We start from the raw sequence: 25,872 nt of genomic DNA on the forward strand, positions 1-25,872 counted from the left end.
TGACATTTTAAAATAACTTTATTTTTGATCCTCTTTCAAAATCATGATTTAACATCATCAGAAACGAAATAAGAAACTTAACCAGCATATTTAGTTTTAAAAGCATTTAATGACATCGCATATATTTAACAGATAGGGTAAAAGTCTAGAGGTACAGTTCGATACAACTGAAAGCCAGTTCCAGTACTACTCTCGACTACAGGCCCAGTCATTGAAAGTTCATTCCTATTAAATGTAATTTCTGACTGTGCAGTAAGATGAAAATCTTTTCATTACAATAGTTACAGTGACAGAGAAATGCACACTATGTATCAAATAGCAAGTAATGTAGCAAAATTATAACACACAGTGCTGCAGCTGACAAGCAAGTAACCATTTGAGTAACATTACTTTTCCAGTAAATGCTTCAGTTTCACTTTTACACTTATCAATGATTTTTAAGGGTTTATTATACATCTAGTCTTATTATACTTTGTACTAGAATTATCTGAAACATACAATATAATGTATTTCAGCAAAAAAAAAAAAAGAATTGGAAATTACAGATTATTTAAAACGGTATCAGCCTGCTCATGTGTCTTGTACACCAACATTCTCATCTGTCGTACTCGATGCAGAAAAGCTTCAGGTTGTGTTAATAACCAACGCCAGGGTAGAAATGGTTTGTCTGTAAGTTAATGCAAACCCGCACTCTGTTACGGCAAAGGTAATACACTATCATTTTAATAAAGGCTAGAGTTGGAATGGGAGGCTCCACTAGTCAAGACTCAGCATAACAACCTTAGATGGGAGTGAACGCGTTTGAGAGTTTGTACATTGGGCTTTGATGTGCACAGTAGATTCGAAAGCACCGCTGCCTTGCATACCAATAGCACTAGGAGTGGGTTATTTTCCAAGACAGCCTCACAAAATTGAGGAACAGTTTAAATATTAAGATCTAATCTACATTAACTTCATTTAAAAAAAAACAAAAACAAAACAAAAACACCCCCCCCCCCCAAAACAAACCCCCAAAACCTGGTCCTCGCTCTCCTGCAGAAGCTGCCCAATGCACCTCAGACGTTTGGAACTTTAGATTCTGGGTTTTTTTTTTTTTTGTTGGCTTTTTATTTTAAAACGCTCTATAAATAAAAAAATGTCAATCACATTGAGGAACATGAGGCACAGAGAGTAACGTATTGGTTCTGAGCTCGCATGCTGGAATTCCACTGGAACGGTCAGAGAAGTGCAGTGTGTGGAGATGGAGTTCACTTCTTTTTACCAAAAAGGCTGAATCTTTTCTCCTTGTCTTTCTCCTTGTCTTTCTCCCGCTTGCCCGGACTGGACTCGCTGGTTATCGTGACGCTGGCAGGCAAGGTCTGGGCACGGCTGGAGGCTGGAGTGCTCTGGGTAGTCGGGGACACTTCGATTTTGTCAGAAGAGATAGCGGATGTGATGGCCTGAATCCACGTGTTCATCTCCTCCTTCAAGAAGCCCCAAAGGCAGAAAGCTGTTACAATCACGCACCCTCTCTAGTTCACTCAGTATTGTGAAAGGGAATAGAGAGAAGTGGGAAATGAAAGGAAACGCAGTCCCTAACCCATCACCTGGCACTTACTCCTCTGGTTACACACCTGCAGAAGACATCTAGACATTTATATTTAGATAAAAATCCCTGCTGCCCTGGTGGTGCCAGTGGGAGCTTCTGACTCTACACGTTACACACACATACACGCAAGACTGAAGACCAAGAAATTAAAGCGTGTCCCTGAGCTCCCAGCAGCTGTTTTTTTTCCTGTTGCACAACAGTACAGATATCACATCAGTAAGAAACCATAAGGAAAACAAACTTACATCGTCTTTGGCTTGGAAGAGGTATTCATTGCCATCGGTCAATCTGCAAAGAAAACAACCACCGCAAATTTAGCTTGGTAGTAGTCACATCGCTTCAACTCCTGCTTGTTTAGCTACTGTACACAATGAGACTGAGACACATGGGCCTGCAGGGGACAGTCCTAACACCTCCATGCACACAAATACACCCCAGCTACTCCTGGTCTGGTATCTTGCGCTGTGACACAGAGGCAGCCACACACACTGTGTGTGTTATGGATGTGCTCCACTATGTCAAGAGGCATGGCAGGGTTGTGACCTTCTGCAGCTGATGACTGCCGTTTCGGGCAGATCTCTTTTGCCAAAACCAGTGTAAAAGTTCACTCAATACTTTCATAGGACAGAAGTCACAGACAACACCCAGAGCTTTTGTGGCTTTTTGTAGGAACCTAGAAAATTCTGCAGTTGCTCTGCTGTTGTAGCTACTTGTGATGACTCAAGATACTATAGTGTGCATTATTTATGAGTAGCTGCCTCTTCTCCTACTGAAGGCTGGAGTCTCCCTTCTGTGCTGATTTTACTCAGATGGTTTAACTGGGAGACATTTAACAGTGTATATGAAGATACATATTAATTAAAAACCAGACTGAATAACACCAGATCAGGTGAACAAGGAGGAGGCCGGGTGAGTGGGAGCTGAGTTTCAGGCTTCCGAATCTTTCCCCCTAAAACCAAAGCATTTAAAATTCTCTTTGTAAATTAAATTAAGTATTAAACTGTAAAGTAAGAGTGCAGACAGACAGACAGACAATAGGAAGAATATCCTTATGCCTTGCTTCTTTAAAAAACGAAGAGCAGTATTTATATCATGCCCTCTAGAGATCCAACTGGACCTTCCTGTGAGAGGTCTGCCTGCACATGAGGTCTGTAAAGACCACAGCCTTTGTAGAAGAGAGCCCCTTGCATGTTCACAACATCCCCCTCTCAGCATGGAGAGGCAGATTTGCCATGACCATTTGCTGGTGAACTCTCTGGGGACTCTCCTAATGAGAATGAGCAAAGGAAATACGCTACGTGCCATTACTTGAGAGGCCTGATGCGGGTGGCAGGGTACAGGGAAGAGAAGGGCAATTGATTTTTCTGCCTAACTTTGTTTGTGGAAGAGCAAATCCTCACACTATCAATTCAGAGATGCTTAAAATAGTCTACAGGATGAATCACACAGCTGCAGGCCTGTCTTCAAGACAGCTACATTTCCCTAAATATTCCCTATATATTTGCCATAAAGCAAACTTCTCCAGATATGGAGTCTACCCTCTTTAGAGGATTCCAGAAGGAAAAGCCTTATTTTTTTCTTAACCTTTGAACAACAAGTTCTTCACGTACTTCTAATTGTAACTACATATTGTAGACTGAAAACGTGATAGATGTCTTCAGTAGCATCCTAAGTTCACACTGAAAAGTTAAGAGGCTTGATTCTGAGAAGAGCAGAACCAAGAACATTAAGCTCTTTTCAATGAACTCCAAAGGGAGCAGCTGAAAAGCTGCATTGTAAATGCAGGCTCCTGACTTCAGGCATACACATCTGGTCTTGTCCCAGCCACAACTAAAGCACAGGGGCTGTTTTGATACTGCATTGTGCTGGATAAATACACCATGTTTTACCACGGTGGAGAGCTTGTTAACAAAAGCAGATACTGCCGTTAATATTCATGTTGGGTTCTTTGGCTGCATCCTCCCATGAACCTGCAAAGTGATTACACCCACCACAACTTCTACTAACAGCAGGATGCTCCAGGGGGTTTACCTTAGCTTGAACACATGCTTTTTCTTCTTATAATCGACCGCTATTTCACAGACCGCTTCCTTCAAGCTGACAGGAATCTCATTGTGGTAGGGGATACCAGAAGCAGCAGCTTTTGAATCCTTGTAGAAGCCCATCTCTTGGTTGTTTATGACACAGTACACATTATGCCATGATCTTCAAGACACAGAAAACAACAGAAGTGTTTATAAATCTAATGCCCTTACTTGCAGAAGTGGAGAAACCAAATACAATTACTTCTGTAAGATAATTGGGACGGGTTCAGTGTGAGGATGTGAATACAGCCTGCACTGTCCTGTCAACTGCAGACAGCAAATTCTCTCACAAAAGCACAGCTTCAGGACAAAAACACTGACTTTGAGCCAGACGGAATAGAGATTTCCAGAGCTCCCTGCGACAGTACATCAGCATAGCCCAACAGTGGGAGGCCTGTTAGGCAGACTGGGCAGTTTCCATAGTTGGGAGAGACACTGATTGACCTTTCAATGACTCTGCTTTATTGTAGGAATTCTCTTTGTGCTGCAAACTAACAAATGGATTGCATGCGAGTGAAATCCTGGCTTGGTACAAATACTCTTGGTGGCAGCATCTGCCTCATTCTCTAATACAGCTTGAAGAATCAATGATTACTAGAAACAAGAGTCCCTGCGTGTTAGTATTGGTGGCTGACAGTGCCTCAGAGTAGTTCTCTGGTGTGAACGGCTAAAGCTGAACAAAAATCAGGTAGCACAGGTGGTCTGCACACTACTTCACCTCCTATCAAATCCCTCAGATACTGGTATGGTTCACCACTTGCTAGTCAACACTTTCCTTGTCAGCCAAGCCATTAAATCTGGTTTCAAGAGCTCTCTCAGGTCAGAAATGACCCTGGTCTGCTTTTCCAGTGCAGACAGAAACCTCAGCAATTTTGCATCTTTCAGAATGGCAGGATTGGGCCCTTAGGAATGGAATCAACTAAGGCACACAAATCATCTTCACCCGCTTTTCTCTTCTGCACAGCTTACAGAGTAGGTGGAAAGTGCTAACATGCAAACAGAAAATGTCAGAAGAATATGGACATTTCTAGTCTCACACCTACGTGTTTTTCTTTTCTTGAGAGCTCTGGATTCAAATCCCACTACTGCCACAAATTCACCGTGCGAAGTGGGAAAATCATGGTATCTTTATGCCTCAGTTTTCCACCTTCCAAATATGGCTAACACTGCTTTCTCCACCATGTATCTTTAGACTTCCATCAAATACACCATTTAACCACAAATGCAGTTCCTACAACAACAGGAGCAGAAGCTTGAGAGGTCTTTAGGAGCTGTGAGAGAACAACAGCAGCAGGGACCACATTTACTGTTTTACATCTTGGTGAGTTCACATGAGGCAGCAAGGACTTTACCTGCTTGAGGCTTTCTTGCTGTGTGTCTCCCATTCATGTTTGCGATGTAAGAAGCCCTCCATCTGAGCTGAAGGCATCTCCTGTGTTTTGGCTGGTAGGGTAGCAGCAGTCTGGGCCTGAATGGCAGCCTTGGCTTTGCGGTCTGCCGTTGGAGATGGAACAGGACTAGACTCTTTCGAACTTGTCCTTTGCTCTGCAGCTCCATTGACCATTTCGTTTGTATCTGCAGTTTCTGCCACCTAAGGAACAGTGAAGAAAATGTTCAGCTCAAAGCCTCACAGCACTGGGGTATCTTGCAGTTAATCTGTTTCCCTGCACAACGTGGCTGTGTATAAACTTTGCCTGGAGAATGACACAGGCCAATAAGTTCTTTCTCACACTCCATGGAGACACAGAAGGCCAAGGAAATTAGAAGGTAGGAACGGATTAGTACCCATTTTATAGGTGGAGAGATGGGAAAATAAGAGCAGCTAAACATCAGTGTGAATTTTACTGTGCTTTGCTCTGCTGGTCAATTTGCATTCTTTTGTATATTGTTACTCCTAAAATGAGAGCATTCAATTCTGTTGCTAAGTACTCCAATGTTTGGGACAGTAACAATCACACTTTCTGCAAACCTAGAGGAACAGTAGAAGTTATACACATCAGCCACCTTAAGTACATTTATGGCATTACTGGGGTATTAAAAGTCCATAAAAGGTATTAAACTAGGAGCCAGCAGAAAAATCTGTCAAAGTTACCCAGGAGCATTTACAAAAACGCATGCAATTCATTTGTTTCTGTAAAAGCTCCTTTCCCCATTCCCCTCGGGACACAACAAAATCAAAACATGCAGGAATTAGAGAGATTACACCATGCATTTCATCTCCACCATCCCAGTTAGGATATTGGATCTTATAGAGACAAAGGAAATGAGGTCACGTGTCAATTTATCAAGGTCTGTTTCAGACTTGCGTTATTAGGTGGATTTGGATTGTTGTTAAAGGAACTGAAAACCACCACAGTCACACAACATCACACAGCTATTTACCCCCAAACAAAGACAGAACCAAGGCCTTGCCCATCACTTGCTTTGTTGATCGCGTTGCCTGTCGCACTGTGATCGAGATAGCCTAGAGAGCAGCCATGATTCCAGCAGCTCTGACTGGTCAAGCTGTCGACGTCTTCAGGAGCCATTCATCCCAAAATCATTTAAATTGGAATCCTAATGGCTATAAACTTTTGAAATGCAGCTTGGTCCCAGTTTTTTTGGTTTTTCTTGTACCATTACTTTGACATGTAGAGCCATAGGTAGCAGCTCAGGAGTTACACAACCAGTGTGTATTATCATTATTATTATTATTAGCAAGTTACTAAAGCTTAGTGCTGCTAATGCTCTAGTAGATTACAAACATTCTGGACTGGTTTTATGCAGACAAGCAGGTATTTGTGAATGGCACAATAATTAGACATTCCCACTTCTGCACATGGCCTGGACAATTCAAAAGCAGCCGAATTATTATGCAACAAACCAAATTTTGCCACTCTTCGCTAGAACTTCTCATACCTGCCAAGTAAATGTCATTGTACCTCCCACCTTTGTACCTCATGTATTGACCTAGGAAGAGCTAAGTGCCAACTTGCTACGAATATGGGAAGGGTTGGTTAACTGCCTTTAAGCAATCTAAATCTCCAGAGTACAGACACTACACCACTGAAACAGGGAAAGAATCACAGCTCACATTCCACTTCAGTCATAGCTATTTTGCTCTGTCCCTAAAGACATGTAGCCTAGGTTTGTAAGAGGGAACCTGTGCCCTGCACTGTTATTCAGTGGAAGCAAAAATGATTGACACTGCTTCTTCACAATTAGGATGAATCTAAGCCATCAAACCTCACTATTTGTATCCAAATCTCAAAATGTAACAAAAATGCTGCATTGATGGGGAGAAAGGGTAAATAGATGAGCTGAAGACCATCCAAACACTGCCAGCACAGCTACTATAACATAAGGAGTGTAACAACCAACCAGTGATTCACCAAAAAAGCTCAACTGATCCCTCAGCAGCAGCGCTGGTCACTGGTGGCCAACAGGTCACAAGGACAGCCCTTTCCAAAGCTTCCTGATCAGTGACAGCTCCTGAGCTTCAAACTCTGTTTTTCAACTGGCTGGACCCCCTCTGACATACACGAACCCTTTGTTCCCAGCAATAAGGAATTACATAGATCACAGTAACTCATCTCAACAACTTGCATCAACTACCCACAAGTAGCTGTTACCTAAAATGATGCTGAAAGTAGCATGTTTTCTGTAGTGATACCAGCAAGATGTGAAAATACTACTGATTTGGGGGGCCTGTAACCACTAATCTTCAGTAAACCAAACCAGTTTCTAACAGCAGGCACTGCACAGCTACTGAACGTGATTGAATGGGAAATAACATGTAATTCAGCACTGCAATCTGCAACCCTGTGCTTTTAGAAGATAACTGGCAGCTTTAATCACATCATCACACCTGTAACTTCTACTTAAAATGCTACTGATTGTAAAAGGGCTATGAAAAGCTTTTCTGAGGCTCTTTCGGGTTTTATTTCCTTTTCATGTGTTATCTACAATTAACAGAAAACAAGCAAAATGAATCTGGATCATAAACAGCTCTGCAAGAATGTGTCATGAAAAATGGAGAAAAAAACAGGAGCTGAACAAACTTTAATGGAAACGTGCATCGAGCATGCAGAGACAACGCAACGGAGGACAAACATCAATAGCAAACTGTACTGTTACAACAAAACAGTTACCACAAACATGGACACAGTTTTCTTAATCGTGACTGAGAGGTTAGTTGCAAGTGCTTTAGTGGCTAGACACTACTTTTGAGATACTTAAATGGGGACTACAACATGCAACAAGACAGCTGGTGACAATGACTGGAGATATCCCCTCGGTGCCACATTATATTCAGCTCATCAAGTTAAGTCTCTGCACCACAGCTTAAATAATAGAGATGTTATCTGCCTTTTTCAGATGCAGACAAATGATAGCTTTCTATTGCTCTGGCCATTTAAAAAAGTGCCATTTTAATGTTTTGAGCCGGTACTACAGCCTATAATAAAGAGATGAAATCTTAACTCTTCTAGTGCCTACAGTGATGACCTGAATCAATGACTTAATAAGGTTTTCTTCGTCATAAAGTATAATTTTCATATATAAGTGTACTAACACAAGGAAAAAAGTTTATCTATAGAAATTACTTTTACAGACTACTTTATAGCCAGAATACATCTGAAGGCTTCCCAGATGGTGGAGTCTCAAGCTACAGCTATACTGCTCTGAGAACTGTCACACTCTTACAGGCACAGAGAGCCAGCACTGGTGTGGGTAGTCACCAGATCATCTGCATAAATCTACATGGAGTTTTAAAAAGCATTAAGAAGCTCTATGTTGTTATCCTGACGAAAGAAAAAAACACATGCATCATGAAGTGGAAAGACAAGTTACAGCAAAAGTACAATCACCGAAGCACACCCTTTCAATCACCTTCCTCGCTTTGCAAGCTCAGCCAATACAGAGCAATTCAGCTGCACTGCTCAGCTAGTTGGCAGAAGTTGAAATTCTGATCGAGAGCAGCATTATCTTGTGCCTCAAATCAGAGATAATACATAATAAATATACGGCTGTGTACACCTGATGTGTTGCAACACTTGGTTCTGTGAACTGAGCTAAAGAGCTCTTATGGAAGCCTGAAGTGCAGATGGCGAAGATGAACATGAAAATGTGTTGTGTATCATGTCATAAAATAAAAACTAACATAAGAAAGAAGCAAATAGGGGATGTGTAAGGCTGTGGTAACCAAGATGATGATGATGATCTGCAGGCCACCTCATGTTCCTTGCTACAACTCTATATAATGTCATAAACATTAGAAGGTTCCAGAGAGAGCTCACTTCAAAATGTAATAGTAAAGATGAACCAAAAGGCTTTATTTAAAGAAAGAGAAAGGTAGGACTGCTTAGTGTCCTAGAGCACTGACAGAGCCTGTGCGCAGACCCAAAGTAACTGGGCTGGGCCACCTGAAAGATAAACTTACACTGAAAGGCATTTCCTCCCGGAGCCCTACACTGGGACCCACGTTTCCTTTGCGGTACTGGCAAGAGCTCTAAACCCCACTGATCTGAGCCTGCCAGGCACCTTTCCTGCACTTAACACCCCTCAGAGACAGCCCCAGAAGCAGAAGGAAAAGAAGTGTCGTTTTTCTCACCACTCCAGGCATGAACTGAAACAAGGAGGCTTTGCAGAAAGGCAACAGAGAGGTAGGCGCTCGGCTACTGTGTAGTGTTAACTATATATACATAGGTACTGGTATTTGTATGGCTGCACATGAAGATTATTGGCATGTATCCTGACTCCCCTATCAAGAAGGAATGAGTAAGGCATGGACCATTTAGCCTACACCTATAGAAAATCGAGAGCTGGGATCTTAGACCAATGTGTTTTATTTGGTTTTTAAAGGAAAGCATCACAACCTTTCCATAGGGGTCTGCACCCTGCTCTCATTTATACCTCTGCCTCCCTAGTGTCAGGAAATTGAATTGCTGTAAATCGAACAGGACCAAGGCAAAATGGGGCCCCAAAATAGCTATTCAGCAAGATCACAACTCTTCAGGAGGACTAAATACCAAGATAAATCTAATTTTTCACGTTTTTATTTCACGTTTATTTTTCTCTGCAGTCAATGAGTCCAATTCTGCATGGAATGTTATACAACTAACCTTAAGGCTTTTATTTGTCAATAGTTACAGCTCTCCCATCCCCCCCCGGCCTCTGCTGCTGAGCTCACTTGCAGGGGTAATCTTTGGCCTTGTAAAGAACTCGCTTGCTAATGCAGCTGATTTAATAATGTTGCCGTGCTGAAACCTGTTAGTATAACTCGATGCGTCATACCTGTCAGGTTCTAGTTCTCTTCTTCATTATGATGTAATCTCATTAAATCTCAATTACTCATATAAAGGACGCTTTCGCTGGAAAATCTTAATACTATTAGCGACATGAAAAACTCAACAGTAAATAACATGAAATAAATGTGTCACCTTAAAGCAACTGAGTGTCAGTGGGGAGATTCAAATAAACATGGAGGAAAGTGAAGCAAATATATCTCCAAGGGGCTGCTAATTCAATAGAAGTCAACTGATGGGAAGGAAGAGAAAAGCAGCAGGGAAATCTGAAGCCAAAAGATGAAACCAGTACCAGTAAACCATACTGACAAAAAGGTGTCTTTTGCTGCAAAGGGTTCTGTACGTCACAGTCCAGACCACGAGCGGTCATTGGCTGTCCGTCTGCTAATAAAGTTTTTGTAGTTTTGGTAGGTTTGGGAGCGGTAACTAACCCGTGGAGATTCCTGGTCTGACGGCAAACCATTTTGGGAAACCTGTTCTCCTTTTGTGCCATCCCTGGTGGGAGAGAGAAGAAAGGAAAGACATTGTATTGTGTTCTCGAAAGCCACCCGTCTCTTTCACCAAAATGACATTTCCCCCCGCCTATGGCACTCCTTGGAAATTCCAGCCAGCTCTGAAAGTCCTCAGGCCCAACTGGATAAATCCAGTGTTAAGGGAGGTCAAAATGGACTTTTCTGACAGTTACCTTACAAATAAGCCTACTCCTATCCCGTGAGTAATGCTATAAATGTTAATGTTCCATGGACGTGGCTTGAGATCTATTTGTGACTGATGCTCACCCAAGAAGAAAGCCAAGATGGTCCATAAACTTTAATCCATAACACAGAAGCTGTAAAAACAGCTTTCTTACTCTAGGGCCTGGTACACTTCAGCAGCTGTAACACTGCATCACGATGAAAACACGGATGATTCCATTTAGGAGTGAATTCAGGTGCCTGAGAAAAGCCTTGTCCCCATAAACCACCACATCTTCTAATGGGGGTCACATTCTAAAACCATACAACCCCAGGCTCTCCTTTTGCAACACATCCTCAGCCTGAGAAGTCTGTCTGAGAACACAGTTCAGCTTCCCACATCCCAGCTTACCATTGCTGCTGGGAGTCTGCATCCTCGGCAACCTTTGGGCTGGGCTCTGGAGTGGGAGGCTGTCTCTTCCTCTCCTCTTCCTCCTGTTGTCGACGTACTTCCAGCAGTTCCAACTGAGAAATGAAATGTTTTGGTGCATTTAAAAGCTCTGCTCATTTTTCAGGGGCATTTCTAGGAACTAAAAATAACTGCAACTTTTTCTGAAACATGAATGAAATTCAAGTTACATGGAATCAAATTTGAAGGCATCAGTCTTGCACAGTATTAATTATGTGAAGTTTGTTGCACTGAATTTGTCAGTAAAGGCCCACAGTATCAGAGCCTTTAACGTCAAGTGGAGTGCCTGGGCAGCAGCTCACCACTGTCTGTGTGTGGTTCCTTTCTCATTCATTTTATCAGAACCCAGACAAACAAGAAAGCAGCCCAAGCTATCAAAACACTGAGAAGTGACATGCTCTTGTGTGCCTCCCATGCACACAAACAATCCAAATCTCAGAAATCAACCACCTAAATAAAACCAGCCTGGTTCTGAAGACGCTGAGCAACTCCAGCCCATTCTGTCTGCAGCTGTGATGCTCAGTGTGTGTGAGAAATCAAATCACTTCAATTCTGGTGTCTAAAGTAGAATTCTTCTCCAGAGATGGCAACATGCTCTCCAGGCATTAATCACTGACACTGCAGCTGTGCTCTGGGTGCTTGGGGCTTTTTCACTTCTTATGTCTTCCCAGGGGACAATGCAGCCTTGTACTGGGGCAGTCAAAACACAACAAGCATTGCTGTCAACCCCCATCCCCATCACTGTCTCCTCACACTGTCAACCTTAACCAAAAGTCATGCTGAGTGTTTGTATCTGAGTCTTCTTCACACAGAATCCCCCTTCCTTTTTATACCAGCACAACCTGCATGGCAGGAGGCTGGAGCAAAATGCTTCTGGTTCAGCACTCCTGGGTTCAAGAGAGCTTTTACTGACTACTGAGGTCATTTATCATTAAGCTTTTCCCTTTCAGGTTGCTGAGTTTAAATTAACCAGAGAGGGTTTTAGTATTGTGGGGAACATGAACCTTAGCCTGAGGTTGATCAATGAACTGAGATTAGGCTGGTGATGCCAGGAGTTATTCCAACCAACCAGCTGGCACCAAACCAAAGGGGAATGGCCACGGCAGTTCCTCTGCCCCTCACGCACCGTGGTCAGCCGCTCCAGTGCTGCAAACCTCTCATCCCAGGTAGCTGCGGACTTCTCGAAGGCTTCGTGCCGCTTGATCAGTTTTTCCACCTCATCAACACTCTGGCCTATCTCACGACTAGAGAGGTAGGGCTCCTGCCCCAGCAGCCAGGCCTCAGCCACGCTCGCGTCTCTGGAGAACTGGTGTACCTCCAAAACTGAGCAAAGAGAGACGGGAATCAGCGCCATTCATGCCACAAACTGCACGGAAAGTCATGAGGCATCTTCTGCATGTGCTTAAACACAGCTCAGGGGAAAAGCCAATGTACTTGGACAAGTATTGTCCTTAACCAAGCTCTCACTTTAAAGGCAGAAATTTAGGCTGTTGGCTTTGCTTTGAGGAAAACTAATAGTGAAGTCCCACCTTCCCTTCTTCTACAGACTATATTGCAGGGGGGTTGGACCAGAGGACCTTTGAAGGCCCCTTCCAACCCAAACTATTCTATGATGCTATGACTTTGCAAGCTTAGTGTTTCCTTTTTGTTCTAATCTGCTGTAGTCTACTAACTTCAGAGTACAAAATCTGTTCTCTGCTGATTCTCTTCCCCACTGCCCTGTCTACAGAAGAGCTGCAGCAGACTACAGCTGACTGCAGGCTGTAGTTCCCTTTAGCAAGTGGTATTTCTGGACTTGATGCTTGACTACAGCGTTACAGTTCCAGGTTTCCTTCCTTTTCTGTCTTCACACCTGAAAAATACACTTCCACTGCTTTTGTGAACAGGATGAAGCACCTTTGATGAAGAATATGGTAAGACCACCCAACCTGAGGGACAGCTGCCCATGTTACTGCATTTCCTAAAGCCTCCTGAGGCTCCGAAGCAGCCCAGAACCCCACAAAATGACTACACGCCACTGTATGTTTTGAGATACTGTACAACTGCCTTCTGCAAAGGCTCCGGTCTGTACATCGGATGGCGATCATCTTGTTAAGAGCATCAGAACTGGGCTGTTGCTGGTGTGAAGCCTGCAAAACCCTGCAGTGTTTCAAAGCACACCTTCCGTCAGTGAAGTGCTCACCAACATTCTAAGCTCTTGGATAACGCAGGTAACATGTTATATGCATAAGGCAGCAGGGCTTTACTTCTCCCTGTTTTTCAGTAGTGCCTCCTTTGCAGAAACCCAGTCGGAATGTGACACCTGCAAAATACAGCGGATCTATTTCACCTCGCTCCAAATTTGATCATACAGAGCAAGACCTGTGCTGCAGGTTTCTCGGTTTCAAATTCTCCTCTATTTTACAATCCCTGGGTGTGAATCTTGCTGTCACCACAGTGCAAACACACCTTCCAGCACTGTTATTAGAAAAACAAGGACCTGCAGGTGTTTTCCACACTCAAGAAGACATAAGGAAGTGAGAGTAAGACATGGCCCTGCCCAAAAGAAGCCCAAGCACATCCTTACTCAGTCTCAGCCACTCCCATCTGTCTTCCCATTTGTCGATCATTTCTTTTCTCTTCTCTGTCAGCTGCAGCAGCTTTTCCTTGATCTGGATGGAGAGGAGAGAGCAGGACCATTACCCAAGCACAGGCTCACCCACCACACTGTGAAAGCCCTTACCACCGGCACAAGGCAAAACACATTGTGCTGGATTGTCAGGAAGTGACTTAACCATGCAGACAACAGCTGCTTTTCTCCTCTAAGTATAAATAAATATGGCATTTGCATTGAAATACCACATTTGCATAAGCATCCGGTGTCTGTTCAAGCCCACAGCGCTAGGAGTAGTTGATAAAAGAAAGCGTAACAGGCAAACAAATCTAAATGGTGCAATTACGTCTTGTATCTCCTGCTCATGTTCTAGCAGGTAGTGCAAGATGTGCTTGCTCAGGGATGCTACAGGAAGCCTGCAGGTACTGGTGCTAACAGCACACTGACACGCAGCAAATACCCCTGGTTGTTCTCAGGGTGAATACTGGCTCCCAAAGCCTCCCAGTGCCTGTGCAATTGCTTCCCCAAGGATACTCCACAGGATCCTCTGTGTGTGATGCAGACACAGACAGAACCACCTCCCAGAGTGGGCAGTATCTAACAACATTTAACTTCCTCCCTCCATCAAAGGGAGGCAGGAAGAGACACAAGTCAAGCCCCTATCCTCTGGCCTAGACAAATCAGAACACAAATCAAGGCCTTTGACTCTTAATATTTCCTGGATTTACCCCCTGTGATAAGCTCTCTCCTGCTCCTTCCCCTAGGAGGCCTCTTCCAGTTCCCCTGTACAAGAAGAAGGCCTCTCCTCTTGCTCAGGGAAGTCATCTTTCCCAACACAGACATCCCAGAGCTTCCTTTATGCACAACTGAATGCAACAGCTTCCTTGCACTTCCTGGACTGAAAATGATACTTCAAATTTAGGTGCCATCCCTGCTACCCAACATGAACTCACAGAGTTAAATTACACACGAATTTCACAATAGCAAATAAGTGCAACAGTCCCTGGAGTGAATTACAAACAGCTTATTCATCTGTAGGTTACACAACACCAGTTTCTCCAGCTGAACCCAGGCAGCTCACTGCAATGGTTGGGTGTTCAGCAAGCACGGTACCTCCTCTGATGCATAGTGCTTCCTTGCCAGAAGAGATTTGCCGAGCTCGATGCAGGTAGTAAAGCTGTCATTCCGGGCATCGATTTCTGCTTTGATTCCCTGGTGATTGTTCATGAGGAGTTCAACAGATGAAACGTCCCTGAAATGATCAAGATGCTCAGAACCGTGCAATGCAGATTGAACAGTTGTTACACTTACAAACAACTAGCACACAACTGTTCAACAAGGATATCAATTCCGAGACTGGGTCTGCAGCTCAGGAAGCAGGACTGCTGCATGAAGACAGGCTGAGAAAGCTGGGGCTGCTCAGCCTGGAGAAGAGAAGATGCATGGAGACCTCATAGCAGCTTCCTGTGTCTGAAGGGGGTACAAGGATGCTGGAGAGGGACTCTTCGTCAGGGACTGTAGTGACAGGACATGGGGTTATGGGTTAAACCTTAAACAGGGGAAATTTGGGTTCGATATAAGGAAGAAATTCTTTACTGTGGTGAGGCCTTGGCACAGGCTACACAAGGAAGTGCCCCGGCAGGGTTCAAGGCCAGGCTGGGGCTTGGAGCATCCTGTCCTAGTGGAAGGTGTCCCTGCCCCTGGCAGGGGTTGGAACTGGATGAGCTTTAAGGTCCCTTCCAACCCAAACCAGTCTGGGATTCTATGAAATATCCCTCAACTGACCTGCAGCCTTATCTTCTAATGGAGGAGAGATCCTTCACATACCTTGGCTTTTCCTGGGCTTCTATCTGCCGGATAACATCTTCCATCCAAAGCATGAGATCACGAACCATGCTGAAGAAGCGGAATTTGTCTCCTGTATCCACCAGCCTCACCCTGCGGCCCTCACAGGCATCCAGCAGTGCTTTCCATGCTTCCAAGACCTCATTTTCCCTCTTCTGGATGTCATCAGCTTTGTCTCCAGCATAGGCAGCCTGAAGGCGTGCAGCATCCTCCTGCAGCTGTCTCACCTGGGGTTTTATAGGGGAGAAATGCATCAAGCCTTTGAACACCTCTATGGGGACATGTGAGCTGCTACTTCACCTTCCTGAAGTCACTGCAGATATATATAAGCCTGGAAAGGTTTGTTCTATTATAAAGTCAGTGCATCCCCAGGAGAATATTTCTTAGAGGAGACTGTGGGGTCAAGGGGCCCCAAAATAGCAAAGATTTGTCACTGCCCAAACGGGTGCAAATAGAGGTCGACTGTTAAATGTCAGGGCACAGGGGACCATTGTCATCATCAGTTTTCCTTCCTCTCACACAAGTGACGATGCCACCACTCTGGAACCCCTGTATCAAACCCACTGCTCTACCTGCAGAGATGACTTGTCAAAAACGGAGATAATGCCTTCAAATACAAGAAAATTGGGAAATCCAAAGATCTGCCTACTGTTAGAAATCTCTTTTCCTTTCAAATGCTGTCTTGGGACACCAAATGCTATTTCTTGACTGTTTCACATACTTTTCAAGACAAGAAACATTTGATTAGCTCTTATCTAATAATGTTATCTTTTCCTTTTGAACATATTAAAGACCTTTTAGCTACAGTCACAGAGATCAGGCCATTATCGTAATGATCCATCTTGGTGCTCATGCTGTTTCACCCAAACCCGATCCTAAGTGCTTCCACCACAGCTTTGTGCTATGATTACATATTCCTCCATTTAGGTCTTGATTGTAATTACCTTTTGGAGAGGCTGGGATTGGTGTTTTGTGAATGTCTCCCATTTTATGTATAAAATCTACAGCTGCTGAAAGCAAACCACTTGGAAAATCAAATGCTGGCTATATCCCCTTTATTCTAGTGTAAACAGCTATTTAATTGCAACATAATCAGGCAGCTGGCCATAAAAGCCATCTTTTCCTACTGGGATAAATGTAGCCGGTCGTAATTCCTCCATTCCTTAAGCAACTTGTTCCCTTCCAAAATCTCATTCTGGCATCTTGAACATGGGGTTTTGGTTTAGAAATCCCCTGTGTCTGTATGAGCTGCTCCCACCTTCTATTTAACACAGTTTGGTTTCAAAAGATGCAGAATTAGATCAAGTGTGGCTGCTTTTAAGTATCTTAGCCTGGACTATGTACCTGAAATCCTTTCAGACTGCTGTTGGGAGCACCATGAAAAGCAATAGTTAAGTCAGAATGCTCAGGTTCATGAGAGTCAGAAGGTCTCTCTGGAGGTCTCGGACTCCCTTTGCCTCTCCGAAAGGACAGAAAAGGCTTTGGCTGGGGCTTACTTGAAACAAAACAAAACCAAACCAAAGAACCACATAAACCAAACCCCAAAACCAACCAACAAACAAATCAAAACCCCAGCCAGGCTTACACATCCCTTCTTATTTGTCTCTGCCCTCCAAGTATCCTTTGGAATAACAACTCTTCCATGGGGCAGGATAGTTGTGTCTTGCTTTCACCAAGGTGAACATGAGGTGAGGAGCAGGCACATCTGAGGTGGCTTTCAGCATAGTTAATGTAACACGCAGGAAGAATGTTAAGGACAGAAGAATGTGAAACCTGTATTTCATATTACCTCTGGTATATCAAGAATTCTTTACAGATTTAGGATGTGTTCAATGTCTTCACTAAAGAGACAGTGTGTTGAGTCAAATGAATCCTTTTTCCTTCAAATAGAAGCTATTTCCCAGTCATATCAGCCATGCAGTGTTCTGGTGGTTGGCAATCCAAAAAAGGCCCTCTGAGGCTACCCTCACGCCTCTCCATCTCCTCCCTCCTAAGCACGCAGCAAGCTCAGACTGCCCGGAGCCGCTTTGCTTTTAAATCAATACAGAAGGTCTCTGCCTTTATGGTTTCCTCTTCAACCAAGGGCAGGAAATGGAATAATGTTCAACAATTACTTACAGGCTCAGACATCTGTGTGCTTATAGATTCCTATTTGGGATAAACTAATTAACCTAATGCAATGACAGCGAAGCAGGAAGACAGACAAGGAAATGATGCAGGTGAGGTTGTTCCCCCAGAAATACACTTGGAGGAGCCATGGAGGAGCTATGAGCAAGGGCAGAACTCTGCAGCTCAGGTTCCTGTACCCGCCACCAGCACCACTGCCTGGCTACACACCTGGGTGCCGAGTGCCTGGATGTCATGCTCAAACGTTGTGTGCATTCTCTGCAGCGTTTCCACTGTGTTTTGGTCTCTACCAAGCTCTTCGGGCAGTTTCTTATGTTTGTCTTGAATACGTCCCAAGATCTCCTTGGCATCGTGGTAAAATTTGTGCAGTTCATAAGAGGCTGCTAGGATTTGTGTTCTCGTGTCAATGAGCTCCAGCAGATCTGCCCAGGCCTCATTGAGTCCGTCCTTCCACTCCGCAATGGTGGCAGCATCCGAGTGTCCGGAGTTGATGAGTTCATCTGCCATGTGGTTGACGGTGTCAACGCGCTCCTGGCCGATGTTCCCTGTGTCCCGGGCGAATTCACGGAACCGCTCCTGGAGCATCTGAAACCCAAAGGAACAGGCTCATGCGGTGCTGTGGCTACTCCCTGACCTGAGCAAGCCAGCCAGCCACCATTTGTGTTAACTGGCTACTGTGTGCTGCACCCAGAAATGGAAGGTCAGCCTGCAGCCACGTCCAAAGAACTATGAGGTCCACGTGAACTACTGTGCGAACTACTCTCCTATGAGGAAAGGCTGAGAGGTGGGTCTGTTCAGCCTGGAGAAGAGAAGGCTCCAAGGAGACCTTATTGTGGACTGTCAGAGCTAAAAGGGGTCTGTAAGAAAGATGGGAAGAGGCTATTTAGGAGGATGAAGGGTGATGGTTGTAAACTAAAAGAGGGCATTTCAGGCTGGATGCAATCTTTACAATGAGGGTGGTGAAACACTGGCACAGGCTGCCCAGAGAGGCGGTGTGTGCCCCATCCCTGGAGACATTCCAGGCCAGGCTGGATGTGGCTCTGGGCAAACTGGTCTAGTTGAAGATGTCCCTGCTCATTGCAGGGGGTTGGACTGGGTGAGCTTTGAGGGTCCCTCCCAACCCAAACCATTCTCTGGTTCTAACTTACCGTTACGTGTTCGTAATCCTGTCCCAGCTCGTGGGATCCTGCCACCACCTCCCTTTCAGCAATCCACTGTTCCAGGTCGTCCACCTCGCGGTTCAGCTGGAACAGCCTGTGCCTCTCATCCAGCTTGCCCCGTCTCTCTTCGGCCAGATCCTTCAGGCCTGCGTACAGCTTGTCCACTTTGGACTGGCGCATGCTGATTCGTTCACTACAAGAAACCAAAGAGCATTGAGTCCTCATCATCTTTGTAAATAAAATAAAAGGAAAAACCTACATGGAATAAAAATCACTTGGGGTATTTACCCACAGAGCACTGCTGCATGCACGGGTTTGACTCAGACACACTGGATCAATCCTCTGCTGGCACAGCTGACTGGAAAACATCTCTGCCCTGCACCTATAACCAGCTTGGCTTTACAGAGTGAAGCTGGAACCGAGTTCTCCTTTTATTTGGCCACAGATCACATCTGAATCTTGTCTCAAGATCCCAGGCAGGATCTGGGCTGCTGAGCCGAGCAGCATTTCACTGTCATCTCAGGTCTGCTTCAGAGCTCAAAAGCACTCATGGGCTCCTTACTCCCTAAAGCTCAGCATTCCCATTAATCACAAGTGATTTCTAGTTCTACTGGCCACATCTTTTGCCTATAGTTTATCTGAGCCATAAAGCCCAAACTGCCTTCCCTCGGCCTTGTAAAGCTGATTGTGTCAGTCCAGTACTCAGTCAGCTCAGCCAGGAAACCCGCTCCCATCAGATGTTATCATGACCACAAGAGAGTGCTTTTGAGTTAAATAACCGTCTTCCACCAGAGGCAGAATTGTCTTTCCCAAGATAGTCCTCTCCTATCTTCCTGTCTGTGAAGGCAGCCTCATAGTGAAACCAGCCTTGCAGTCAGAGCCAATAGAGAATTCTGTTCACTCAGCTGCAGCTCTTAGAGCAGAACAGTTCTTCAGCTTCCTGAATTCTCCCACAGGGAAAGGCCATTTAGGAAAGTTGAGATAAATTTACCACAACCAAGATGTTAATGTGCCCACACGTGAGATCCCAGTCTCTGATGCTACTGGAATCTCAAAGACAGGAGGCAGAGCTTGGGGAGCGCTGTGCTAACACAGAAGGACAAACATCTGTGACCCTTGGGCTGGACATAGAAGTTGGTTGAAAGAGTGAATATGGACCCTTGTCTCTCAGGATTGCTGCAGCTCCGTTAGGCTCAGCAGTGCTGGGCCAGGCTGTGCAAAGGGTGCAATAGATGTTTACTGAAGGTGTCTGCTACCTTCCATCAGCACCTGCACACACTGACCCTGTTCAGGACCCTGACTCTGGCCAAATCAGGGTGGCCCAGTGTACATCTTGAACTGAGCAAGGCTGAACTCCTCCTCCTCCGTACACCCTTCTGAGCAACTTACTCTTTGCTGTAGTCTTTGTGTGTCAGAACAACCCAATGAAGGGACTGAACTCGTGAAAGGGGTCATGATCCAATTTAAAATGGCCGGTGATACCTTTCTGGGTGGTTATCTGCCACCAAAGTTCTGCTGGTCTTTGAAAGCTGGTGCACGGTTTCTGCATAGTCTTCTACAGCTTGTTCCAAAATCTGGTGCTTCTTCAGCATGGACACGGCACTCTGCTCATCCTGGAATGGTGACAACAAGGACAGCTGAGCCCCACAGCCCAAAGACACCACAGAGCCAGGTCAGCTTGGTGTGACAGCACAAAGTGGTAGCCAGAACCAGTTACAAAGAACCGCTCCCAAGTACAGCTTGAAGACAAGCTGTTCTGACAATGGTATATTAATAGCTGAGTTCACAGCAAATGGTACCCACAGAAAGCCAAATAACAAGTGAAAGAGTGAACGCACCAACCCCTCTGGGATGCAGGGCAGAATTACATCAGCTGTGCACTGAGCATGCTGCATTTCCCCTTCTGTGAGGCTCTTTGTGTGTTTACACAACACTGGTGATTGTGCAGGGCTCGGAAAAATGGAGCAGTTTTAGGCACGTCACTTGTCAGGCTTTGCAGGGACAGCCTGGGGCCGGGAGAAGAAATCCTATGGAGCCTTTGCCAAAGGATTCTCCAGCAAAGAGCCTGGAGAAATTCCCATCAGAACTTTCTATGCGTTGTTATGATTAAGGACCACAACCCCCAGCTCTCACTGCTAACTGGTATTGTCACTAAGCCCTTTCAGTAACGTATTTTGTGCAATGAACTATTTGCATGAATGTCCTTTTTATCTTCATCATTTAGGTATAAAAGCCAAACTCCTTTTTAACTGCAGACTGAACACCAACAGGACGTGTTATACTGACACAAAGCTGGGGTTTATTTTATCAAGGCCATGAACACAGTGCATTTACCTAAATAACAAATAAGACACCACATTCTAACGCCTCTTTGAAAAGCAGGAGTTTGTGTACTCTTTGCTATGGTCTGATGCTGTCCTGATTTCAAGTCACTGGGTGTAAAGGCTGGTGGCATCAGCTGACTGACCATCAGGCCCTGTTTCACAGACTGGTGACTGCTGTTCCCAGTGATTCAAAACTAACACATAACTTGCTCTAACTAACTGGGCTGTACTGGGAATTCTGATCTCACAGCACAGGAAGGCATGTGGTTGCCATAGAATCACAGAATGGTGTGGGTTGGAAAGGACCTTAAGTTCATCCAGTTCCAACCCCCTGCCATGCACAGGGACAGCACATACCTCCATGGTCTCAGTGTGAGGATGCTTCCCTGACTCAGCACAGCAAGGCCTATCCTCCTCACTACCAGAGACGTCATAACAGATACAAGAGATGACCAGTTGAGCTTTCAGAAGGGAATTAAATCTGTTAATGTTCCATCACATTAGTGACGGATTCAATTATGTCACCTCCACCCCTCTAGCTAAGCATTTAAACCCAAACTAGTGTTGCTGGGGAGCTGCTCACCTTGGCTTTCTCTTCTGACATCATGTAGAGCTCCTGCTCACTCATCCAGGCCTCAGCCTCGGCAGCATCGAAGTAATACTGCTGTGCTCTGTGAGACTCCTCCAGGCGCTTGTGGCGCTTCTCTGTCTCCTCGATGAGGAGGTTCCAGAGCTGCTTCAGGTCTGCAAGTCTCTGCTGGATCACCTCAGCATTAGGGCTGCTCTCTGTGATGATGTTTTGACTCCTCTCAAAGATGTCGTCAATGCGAGGCTGATGTCCCTGGATTTCTTTCTGAAGGGTCTATAAGGGGAGGAAAGCAGATGGATGAGACACTGCACCAAGCTAAAAGGAAGCAACAGTCAGGGGTCTTAACTCCAGAGGGGCAGCAAAACATGTACCATCAGCTCATGGGGAGAAACTGGGGTCCCCCCTGAACACAGAATCACAGAACAGTTTGGGTTGGAAAGGATCAACCAGTTGCAACCCCCTGCCATGGGCACGGACACCTTCCACTAGAGCAGGTTGCTCCAAGCCCTGTCCAACCTGGCCTTGAACACTGCCAGGGATGGGGCACTTACAGCTTTCTTGATCAGCCTAGTCATTCCAGTGTCTCACCACCCTCATAGTGAAGAGTTTCTTCCTTATATCTAACCTAAAAACAAGCCACCACCCGCTCATCACCCCACAGCCCACCACTGCTGAAGCACCCACTATTTACCCCAAGCCTTTCCTTCCTGAGCTAGTCAGCTCTAAGGAGAAGTAAGAGGTACGGAGCTCTAACAGCACCTACTTACCTGATTTTTCTTTATGAGTAGCTGCACGGTCTGGAGGTTGTGTCCATGATCTGTTGACGTAGCTATGGGCATCCTCTCTCCAACCCACAACTGAAAGGAAGAGAAGAAGAACACATGTTGTTGCAAGTGACCCCAGATACAACCAGGGCAGCAGAGAGAGGCTGGTGCAAAAAGCAGCTTTACTCAAACACACCACGAAACGCAGGATCAAAAGGTTTCTCCTGTGAGAGCTCTGAGCAGGCTCTGACATTTTCCTGTTGTTTGGGGAACTGGATCTCTTTCATACTCACAATTTCATCTTCCACATCCCGGTTGAACTGGTGGATCTCTTTGGAGGCCAGCAGGTTTGCCTTCCTTTCATTCAGAGGCTCCAGCAACTCCAAAAACTTCTTCTCTACAGTAAGGCGCTTGCCATCCACTTCATCTGTGCTCTTCCCTTCTTGACTCAATGCCCTTGCCTGGCTTTGCAGCTCCTCAATCTCCTTCTTACGAACATCCATTTGATTTTCTAGCATCTAAACAGAAACACAGCATAAAGGTCCTGAAAACTGGGGTAAAAGCAGTTGATACGACAAGGATATGTCAATAGCTCCATAAGGAGGAACAGAAGCTTCTTAGTAAGGGTTTACCACATTAATCAATACTGCAGCGTTCCTCCAGCAAGGAACATGGACTAAACATGGATTCACAACTGTGGGCAGCTGCTGACAGCCCTCAGTTATCCCTGCTTGTGCAAATGGTGGATTTGGCCAACGATGGAGCTGAATCTCTTCTGTTGGTCCTTCACAGGTCACCCTCAACAACTCTGGAGCACAGCTGATTGCACCCAACAGCTTCATAGCTCCCTGCTGTCCTCACTACTCCCTGCTGCCTTCACATGAGGGAACAGGGATTGAGAGCTTTGGCCAAGTTTGAATCACAGAGAGGGAATGACCTCTAGAGGACTACAGCAGGAGACAGAACAGAGATATTAATGCGGGTAAAGGGCAGTATAAGGTAGAGATTGTACCAAGAAATATATGCCTCATTTGCTTCTGGTTCTTCTTAAAGACACATGAAACAACAGGGAGAAAGAAAAGCAAATAAATTCTTTTATGAATGGAAAGGATCCCAGATCTGCTCCTTTGAGCACAGGTATCTGCTGCTGCCCACTCTGCAACCTGCGCTCCATTTACCTGCTGCTTCTTCAACAGGATGTTGACGCTGGTGAGATCCTTTCCGTAGTCATCCGACTGAATCTGGCTCTCTAAACCATTCAGCCACTTGTCCAGATCAGCACAGCTCTGGGTGAAAAGCTCTGCCTTGTTCGCATCGAAGAGACGCTGCGCCTTGGTCTGGGTAGTGGATTCGAGCTCTTCCCACATCTGATGGAGACCTGTGAGCTTTTCTTTCACCACGGCTTCAGTCTCTGGTTTCTCTGCAATGAGCTGCATTCCCTCCTGCAGAACAAAGAGCAACAAAATGGAACCTCCTCTGGAGCACTCACAGACCGTTAGCTGAATTACTCTGATTAGAAAGCACTCAGGAGCCCTCATCTGCTGGCAGCATCAACGGCTCCTTTTCTATCTTCAATTACCCAGTGACTCCTTCCAGAACGTCAGCTCCCAGGCCTGGCTGTTGCCAGGAAGAGGTCAAGCTCCTGGGGACACTGCTCAGAAGGCAGTGGGATGCCCCATGTGCGTGTGTGACAGCACAGGGGGGACCTGCAGCTTGAACAACTGCTGTGGGGCATCTCACCAGGAGGGTGACAAAGACCCAGTGTAACACTGGGAGAGGGAGCTTATGGTACCCAAATGGAGCAGTGAGACTGAGGAGGGTTATGTCAATGAGTTACAGCAATCACCATGGGTCTAAACTACTATCAGAGAGGAACTATCTTCCTTGGAAGGAAGGAGGGACCCTGTCCCTAGCTCCAGCAGAGTGCTTGGACTTAAGACGTCTTTTTGCCTTTACAAAGATTATATTCATTTGGGGAATATTCTCTTTAACTGTACTTCTACCTCTGCTCCTGGGTGATGCTGACAAGGGACAAACCTTGTCAGATATGAACCCTAACACAGCCCTACCACATTTAATAGCTGTGACCGCTGGTAACATTAATAAAGTGATTGTCAGCTGTGGCTCCATCCACAGCTTTGGTACTTTGCTGCAATCTGATTTTTCAGCAGCAAAGGGTGAGGATGTATTAGCATCACTAAAAAAGTACTTCCAGAGCAGCCTTTTAATTACACCATTAAAGGGTATTGCTATTTGCAGATCACAGAAAAGCCTCTAATGGGATACAGAGTGCCAAAGTGGGAGAGGAAATGAGCAATTAAGCTAACTTACACTGAACAGAAACCCACTGTCAGAGCTAAAGACGAGACCTCCTCAGTGCTCCAGAGCTGCACATGAGAAATGGGGGGGGGGAAGTACAGCTCATCACAGCACATTAAAGCCTTCAAAGTAACATGATACAGAGCTGTGAATGTTAATTAATCACAAAGCTGGCTGTACTTTACTTCATGCACTAATTCTGCATGGGGAAGGCAGCCTGATTGTAGTCCTGACTGAATGAGAACCAGCGCGGCAGCATGGGAGCCTGAATTCACTTATTCACCCCCATCCAGTTCTTTCCCAGGAAGTACTTCTACTTCATCAGCTCAAATCACAACATTTGTCCCTCTTCTGCTCTTTGGGTATGAAAACTAGGTCATGCCATCCTCCGAAGAGACAAGAAGGACTAGACAACATGAAACTGGCAGCTTAGCCAATGGTTATTATATGAGAATGCCTTGGATAAAAGCCATTTAACATCAGTGAGGAATGAAATGGGGTAGATGGAGACACAAGGTGATAGGTGTTTATCCTACAGTAATGAAATCTCCTTTGGCCTTAGCTGGAGAGAGGATTCAAGGACCAATCCTGCAGAGGAACAGGTCCCGTCTCTGTACCCAACCATCTTTGACAAAGACGAGGGCACTTTATGGATGTTCTTTAGTTACCTTTTCAATCTTATCCAGCCACTCTTTGTTGGATGCAAGCTCTGCCATAAATGCCTGATGCTTCAGCCACTTGCTGTGCAGGTTCCTCGCCTCATCATAGGACATGTCCTGGGCTGTGAGCATCTTCTCATTGATCCAGAGTGAGAGCTGGAAAGGAAAACACACGGCTACTTGTGAAAACAATTGGGTGAAATAGTGCAAAGCATCAAAGTGCCTCCAGACCAAGGAGGAAGAGATGCCTCTCTGCAGGGGAGCTGCACGAGATCCAGAGACAGCTTTTACTCAGGGTTCAGCCAGGGATCCACCACTTCCACAGCTAAATTTAAACATCCATCTCCAACATATAAATAACCCATGACTCATGCAGAAAGGCCTCAACTCCGA

The 25,872-nt window shown here is 45.3% G+C and overlaps 1 protein-coding gene across 2 annotated transcripts in view; it reads right to left on the reverse strand.

Annotated features, from left to right (window-relative positions):
* Positions 1-25,872, reverse strand: part of SPTBN1 (spectrin beta, non-erythrocytic 1) — a 94,354-nt gene continuing 68,482 nt past the window's right edge. The window contains exons 18-35 of one of the 2 annotated variants that reach the window (XM_061461674.1): positions 25,489-25,635; positions 23,680-23,943; positions 22,795-23,019; positions 22,505-22,594; positions 21,732-22,010; positions 20,307-20,437; positions 18,813-19,017; positions 17,875-18,249; positions 15,520-15,764; positions 14,806-14,944; positions 13,666-13,750; positions 12,226-12,422; positions 11,043-11,155; positions 10,388-10,451; positions 5,025-5,263; positions 3,620-3,793; positions 1,834-1,876; positions 1-1,463 (exon numbers count right to left, since the gene is read on the reverse strand). In XM_061461674.1, the coding sequence (XP_061317658.1) occupies positions 1,248-1,463; positions 1,834-1,876; positions 3,620-3,793; positions 5,025-5,263; positions 10,388-10,451; positions 11,043-11,155; positions 12,226-12,422; positions 13,666-13,750; positions 14,806-14,944; positions 15,520-15,764; positions 17,875-18,249; positions 18,813-19,017; positions 20,307-20,437; positions 21,732-22,010; positions 22,505-22,594; positions 22,795-23,019; positions 23,680-23,943; positions 25,489-25,635 (3,231 nt within the window). In that variant the 3' untranslated portion in view covers positions 1-1,247. Of the gene's footprint in view, positions 1,464-1,833; positions 1,877-3,619; positions 3,794-5,024; positions 5,264-7,698; positions 10,452-11,042; positions 11,156-12,225; positions 12,423-13,665; positions 13,751-14,805; positions 14,945-15,519; positions 15,765-17,874; positions 18,250-18,812; positions 19,018-20,306; positions 20,438-21,731; positions 22,011-22,504; positions 22,595-22,794; positions 23,020-23,679; positions 23,944-25,488; positions 25,636-25,872 lie in introns of those variants that run through there. The other variant, XM_061461675.1, reaches the window with a different exon arrangement.

The sequence above is a fragment of the Pezoporus flaviventris genome, unplaced genomic scaffold, assembly GCF_033815535.1.
Source record: "Pezoporus flaviventris isolate CSIRO_AGI_PZ_B2104156 unplaced genomic scaffold, CSIRO_AGI_Pfla_v1 ptg000031l, whole genome shotgun sequence".
In the NCBI taxonomy this organism is placed as follows: Eukaryota; Metazoa; Chordata; class Aves; order Psittaciformes; family Psittacidae; genus Pezoporus; species Pezoporus flaviventris.